The 6,812-nt window shown below is 61.4% G+C and overlaps 1 protein-coding gene across 1 annotated transcript; it reads right to left on the minus strand.

Annotated features, from left to right (window-relative positions):
* Window positions 1-4,979: 4,979 nt before the first annotated feature.
* LOC132321012 (proline-rich protein 22-like) lies at window positions 4,980-6,595 on the minus strand. Its single transcript, XM_059834621.1, has 2 exons — window positions 6,437-6,595; window positions 4,980-5,621 (listed from the first exon to the last, which is right to left on the minus strand). The coding sequence occupies exons 1-2, from the start codon at window positions 6,593-6,595 to the stop codon at window positions 4,980-4,982; spliced, it is 801 nt and encodes a 266-aa protein (XP_059690604.1).
* Window positions 6,596-6,812: the final 217 nt, after the last annotated feature.

The following is a 6,812-nucleotide window of genomic DNA, read 5'->3' on the forward strand; positions in this document are numbered from 1 at the left end:
TATCTACTGAAACAGAAAAGTACTTGCCATTTCATTTTGTCCTTTAATTCAGGAGGCTGGCAGTTCCTTGTCATCATTAGCAAAAGCGCTCTAAAAAAACCAACAGTATTTCTGTGGGTTACATGGCAGTACATATCTGACATGAATGTTGAATACATTGTTTAGTTGGCAGGAAGAAGTCCATCCGTTTAAGAGATGCTACCAGGACAACATGGTGCATTTATGCACCAAAAGGAGTTGTCACAATTTCTATCACGTACATCCAGAACACTTACAACCCAATACCCTTGCAGTACCCCCAAACACCACAAGCACACATGTAGCCACTACTCCAGATGGATGATTTGGGGAGCTGTACTTACACACCGCGCTTTAACCCCTTGCTATCCTCACTGGATGTAGGTCAAACATTGGATGGAGGCTGAAGCTCAGGAAGCTCTATAGCAGTTATTCCAGCTGCCCACAGATCACAGAGGTGCTTATAGCCACCTTTTCTTCCTACTGCAGTAACTTCTGGCGCCATCCTAAAGGGTGAAAGACATTTTTAGAGAAAATTCTCGCCACAAATCAAACATTCTTCTGTACGCAGCAGTTTACTACTCTTTTTCCTAAACCTCTCAACCTGTAAGCTCACAGCATATACACTTACACAGGTGGATATATACACATGCGTGCACGTGTGCGCGCACGTGTAAAAAGTTACGTAATGTACACATGAAGTTCTCCTCAATCACCTTCTAGTAACTAACAGGCAGCTTCCAAAACAGCTATTTAGCAGGAAGTGGATGAAACCAATCTGCCTCAGGCTGTTCTGCAGGCACACAACAAACTACCCCTCCACAACCAAAGAGCCTAAGGGGTAATTATTCAGCTACAGTAAAACCCAAATAATATCCAAATTCACACACTGCCCCGGAAAGTGATCAACTGACTTTGAAGAGAACAATTCTAACCACAAAAGAAGTCACAAAATGTCAGCTATCTTGTATCCTGAAGGCACGAGACCTGCAGACTCATTGTCACCTCCGCACAGAGCACTCCTTGTTCGTAAAGTCTGCCTCACTGTCATGGCAGAAGACCTCATTTAATTTAACAAAGTACCTTCACATCCTCAGGTGGCAAAAATTAACAGACATAACTGACACATAATTAGGAATACCTGCAGAAAACGATTCACTAGGCATTGTCACATGTTTTCAACGGCCAATATGACCACTACAGCTTTTCCATGCTGGCCCTTCTGCTATTTATTTCAGTGCTCTGGAAGGCACTACGCACACGGTAGCTACCGAAAAGCTTTGCTCAGAGTTACCAGATGGTTTCTGGTTAAACTCAGCAGCAGAAAGACAAACAGGGGAGAGGCCACGGTCCTGAGTGCAAAGGGAGCAGAGAACAAACCAAAAGCTATCGGGGGCAATCCTGGAAGCAGCGACAGCCGTCTGGCAGACAAACACTGCGACCTCTGCATCGGGGTCCCGCAGATCAGCCCGCCACCCAAACCGCTTCATGAGCGCTATGCCAACGGCTCTTCCCATCGCCTGCACGGGGGAAGAACAGTCACAGGCAGTAAAAAGAGCAGAATTAACAAAACTACAGATCACAGCCTTGACTGCACAGTCCTTATAAATACCTGGGGAGAGAAAGAGTCTCTCTTTATCCCGAGGAGAACCATTCTTACAAAGACTAGAAGAGGTACAACAGGGCACAGCGAGTGAGCAAGGGGCAGAGCAAAGGAGACATCACAGGCACAGCCAAGCTCTCAGCACCCACGCACCCACCCACCCCACCAGCAGAGACCCAGGCACCCCTCTCATTACCAGCTCTGCAGAACCAAGATTGAATCGTGCAGGGGCTGAATTCTGCACAAGAATGCAGCAGCTCTAGAAAACCGGACCACCCCCGAGAGTCATTCCCAGGGACGGAGGACCAGCCCACCATGCCATCCTCCCCAGAAAGCACTTGGTCCAGAATTGGAGCTGTGGGACACCTGCCAGGCTTGAAAGACAGACATGAACATGACTCACTTTAATTCAGCTCAGAATAAAAGCCACAAGTTTACAAAGGAAACATCTCCTTGCTATTCATCAACCTGCCCTCAATCCTGCAAAGTCTCCGACACACGCCTGAACTTACAGCCGTGGGTAGTCCTCTTGACCCAGCGACAGCATGAGAGGGATGAGAAATACAGAGGCCAATTCACTGAAAAACCTTGAAGCTGGTCAAGGCGGGGGGGGGGGGGGGGCAAGGTATTTCTACTTCTCGTTTAGAATCATGGTTAAATTTGATCCTCAAAGCTGAAGGCCGTCTGTGATCTCCCAAATACAATCCCAGCAGCACACAGATGTCAATCTGTCTTACCTGAAATTCTTATTCCGACACCGACAGAGGATGTGACCTGAGCAGCTGAGGTTTACAAGAAGTCTGTGCGCTCAACAGTGAAGTGACACAGGATATATGTCTGGATCCACGTCGCCTGAAAGAAAATGACTCGCCGCTAAAAGACACACAGGAGGTCCAGAACTGGACTTCAGTTTCAGGGGGGAGTGGGGTTTTTTGGGGGGTGGTGGTGTTACACAAAGACGTACCTGTCCAGTGCCAGTGCCAGCAGAACACAAGCTGGCGAGATCTCCGTTTCAAACGTTTTTGAAGCCGTTTTCAGCACTAAACAAGCATCGAAAACACACGTGGGTGAAGGATCCTTCAGAACTGATGACTGCCAACTAGAACCGCAGCTGTCAGCAACTAAATGAAGTAAATCAGACATGAATTTCATACCTGGGACGTGAACTGGGGCTTCTGGCCCCCGCGCACCCACCCCGCGAGCAAACCCGAGGGGTGGCCCGAGGGAAGGAGGCAGGGCCCCCCTTCTCTCCAGCACCTCCAGCCGGGGCTTCTTCCGCAGCCGCTCCCCAGCCCCGCGTCTGCTCCGCCCGCCCGCCCGCCCCGCTCCGTGCCGGAGAAGACCTTTCCCAGGCGCCGTCCACCCGGGGAAGAAGCGGAGCCGAACCCCCGCGGGAAGGCGTTCCGGGCGAGCGCTGCCCGCAGCCCCGCAGCCCCTCAGGCCCGCTCGCCCCGGGCAGGGCGGAGGGCAGCGCAGCCCTCGGCTCAGCTCCCCGCGGGGGGCGAGGGGACGCGGCCCGGCCGAGCGGCAGATGTCCCTGCCCGCGGCAGGGGCGGCCCGGACGGCCCTGAGGGGTCCCTTCCGACCCAGGCCCGGGCCCGGGCCAGGCCCGTGGGGCCCCGCGCGGGCGGCGGCACAGCCCACGCCGCGGCCGCGCCGGGGAGCGAAGCGAACGAGGCCGCGTTCCCCGCCGCTCCGCTCCGCGCCGGGCCGGGCCGGGCCGGGCCGGAGAAGACCTTTCCCAGACGCCGTCCACCCGGGGAAGAAGTGGAGCCGAACCCCGGCGGGAAGGCGCCGGCCCCCCCCTCACCTCCGCGGCGCCGAGCCGCGCCCGCCCCTCCCGCGCCAGGGAGGGCTCCGGCAGCGCCCCGCCGCCCTCAGCGCGGGCCGGGGGGCCCGGCGGGACCGGCCCTCCGCGGCGGGGCCCCTCCTCGGGGGCGGCTCTCCCGCGGCGAGCCCGCCCCGGGAGCGGGCCGGCGGGGCAGGGCGCCGGCCCCCGCCGCCGCCTCGTCGGGGCCGGCGGGAGTCGCTCGGCAGCTCCCGGCCTGCGGGAGGGCAGTCTGCGGACCCCCCCGCGAGGGGTTCTGCGGCCCGGGGGGAAGCGCCGGGAGGGCAGCCGGCAGCCGGCAGTTTTCCTGCTGTTTTCCTCCTTCCCTGGAGCAGAAGAAGTCTCTGTGGCCCCCAAGAGCTGTGGGCGGTGGTGGTGCAGCTGCTCCAGGGGACAGGAGTTTTGGGGCGAGGAGGATGCTCGGGGCGGGTCAGCATGGGAGGCGAGACGCTGAGCAGCAGCGGCAGCGGGAGCTGCGCCGTGCCATGCTGACGCCAACGGGACTGTGCCTGCCCAGGGTCCCGAGTGGCTCCCACTGCCGCAGCGGGATCACTGGGACTGCCCGAAGGAAGGGGTTTATCCCCCCGACCCCCGGCACTGGGGGGCTGCCCCGATGGGGACCTCACCCTGCACCTTCTGCAAGCTAGAGCCGGAAAGGTGAGGCCGCTTCCCGAAGGCGCCGTTGGCTGCATTGGCCCCAGGTTGTGGAGCTGGGATGGGAAAAGGGGGACAAAGAGAGATGAAGTTTCCAGGCACTTTCTGGCCGGTGCAGTGATTTTCTTTCTTCCTATTTTTTTTGCCACCTTCCTGGTCTTGCGTCTGCCCAAGGTGCAGCCAGACAAGGGGAGGAGGGTCCCTGCCTGGCCTGCAGCTCCCTCCCTCGCCATTCTTGGAGTGATTTGGGGTTATTTTTCTGGGCAGTGAGGCAGAGCCTGGCTCCGGAGCGGAGCGCGGTGGGACCCAAGGAAGGGTGTGATTGTCTTGAGGCTTTGAAGGGCTTTGCACCGAGCCCTGTCCCTGCTGGAGGGGACACTGGTCGTGTTCAGGACGAAGGCGTTGCAGCCCCCGTTGTCATGTGTGTCCATCCCCAGCCTGGCCCCCAAGGTCTGTCCTTGTCCCGGGGACTCCATGCTGCTTTCTGCGTGGGGCCGTGTCCGTGTGTCGTGCAGGGACCCGTCTGTCCTGGCTCCCCTGCCGAAGGGCTGCTTCCCCTGGGGAAGGGGACAGGGCAGTCCCCCGGCTGCCGCCATTGTCTGCCCGGCTGCTGGTGACTCAGCCCTGGGGACGGCTCGGTGCCCTTCGGGGCTCGCCGGCTCTGCTGTGGGGCTCTGCGGGGCTTTTGCACCTCTTGGGTGCCCTTTCCCGGTGCCCCCTGCGCTTCCTCCCGCTCCCACACAGGCACGGAGTAGTTCAGGAGAAATGGCTTTTAATGAAGAAAACAAGAGAAGCGGCCTCACCAAATCTACTATACCAACACCACCCCCCTCCCCAAATACCCAGCCCTCCTCCCCCACTCCCCCCATCTCCCTCTCACCCCTGCTGTGGGTCCAAACAACCCCCCGCCACCCCCGTGCTGCCGGCGAGAGCCCTGCGCTTGCTGGCTGGCTTTGGCGAGGTGCTCTTGGCCCGCTTCTTCCCCCGCTTCTCTGCCGTGGCAGGCTGGGACGGTGGCAGGTCCCTGCCCTCATCCCCCCACGGCTCCTGGGGCTCCAGCCCCATGACGAACTCGTCCAGGCTGAGGATGGCGTCAGCGGTCTCGGGGACGCTGTAGTCGGGGCTGAGCAGCTCTTCGGGCAGGGAGAGCGAGGCGAAGTCGCAGTGGGGGATGGCTGCGCCGGTGCCACCAGGGTCCCCAGGCCTGGGGCCGCTGCTGGGAGCGTCCTGGCTGACCCCCACCGCGTCCGGGGAGCAACCAAAGAGCCTCAGGGCCTCTTCGAGAAGGACCTCCTCAGCCACGGCGAGGTCGCCTGTGGGGTCCCCCAGGGCTTGCTCGTGGGGGGCAGCAGAGGGGCTGGGGGGGACGTCGCTGCCCGGGGGGATGTTGCTTCCCGGGGGTGCTGCCCTGGGGGTGGCACTGCCAGAGGTCTTGGTCTCTGCGGGCTGCCCCTGGATCTGCTGGTAGCTGGGGATGGACGTCGGCAGCAGCGGGGGGGCTGGGGTCACCGCTCTCCCCTGCTGGGTGTAGGGTGGGAGGTGTTGCGGCTGTCCCTGGGGGCTCCGAGGGGCTGCCCAGGCCGGGGGGGTCCCGCAGCCCCCGGGACCCCACAGGGCAGCACCCGGCAGAGAAGCGGCAGCACGGCCAAGCGTGGCCGTGGCCAGTGGAGGCAGATGGGTGCTCGTCCATGGGATGTGGAAGAGCTGGGGGTGGAAGCAGCAGCTGCATGGAGCCCTCTGCAGACCTGTGTGGGGGAGAGGGAGCTGTGCTGGGCCGGGGGGACCCTCCAAGGGCACCCGCCGAGCCGGCCCCGATGGCCGAGGTGCCCCGGCTCTGCGCCAGGCACGTGGGGAGCTTGTGGCCGGGGCACTCGCCGTGGGGTGAGCTGATGTGCCAGTGGGACCAGATTGCAAATTGGGGAAGGAGACTCACTTCCATGGGGCTGACACGGGAGAGGTGGCCCCAAGGATTTGGGAAGTTCTATGGAAATGGGATTTAGTTGGCACCCATCACCCAGGCAAGGGCAGGGGATGGTCGCCCGGGCTTGCTGAAGCCCTGTGCCATATCTGCCGGGGGGGCGGGGGTGGTGGGGATGCTGGGAGTGCTTGGGGGTGGTGGGGGGATCCTGGGCGTGCCCAGGGGTCGGGGGTGCTGAAGGTGCCGAAGGTGGCGGGGTGCCCGAGCAGAGAGTGGTGCCATACCTGCTGGTGGTGCCTGGGGGGCCACCCCCACTGGGGGTGCCCAGGCTGCGGGGAAGGGCTGCTCCTGCCCGGGCAGTTGGCACAGGTTGGGTGAGCCTGCAAGAGAGACAGGAGTGATGGCCATCGGTCACCTCTGCTCTTGCCCCCAGGAGCGTCCCGGGCTGCAGGGGTCGGGGTGGGTCCCTACCTCGGGGGTAGAAGGTTTTGGGGAGCACAAAAGGCTGAAGGAGCCAGGGCGCCGGGGGGGCCCAGGGCCCACGCGCTGGGAGCCGCAGCGGTGGCCGCGCCATGGTCCGTTGTGGCTGTTGGCTGCTAAGGACTCTCTGGGTCTCCCAGGATGGAATGCGGGGGCTCCCTGTGTTTCGCCCCGCCCCAACAGCCTCCCCAGCTCCTCCTGGGGAGGGAAAGGGTTAAGGGGGGCTGGGCTGCCCCGGGCCCTGCAGGCGGCTGTTGGGGGCTGTGGGTGCAAATGCCCTTGGCTGGAAGCCTTGGTGCCTTCCCAGAGCT

Source organism: Gavia stellata, unplaced genomic scaffold, assembly GCF_030936135.1.
Source record: "Gavia stellata isolate bGavSte3 unplaced genomic scaffold, bGavSte3.hap2 HAP2_SCAFFOLD_61, whole genome shotgun sequence".
In the NCBI taxonomy this organism is placed as follows: domain Eukaryota; kingdom Metazoa; phylum Chordata; class Aves; order Gaviiformes; family Gaviidae; genus Gavia; species Gavia stellata.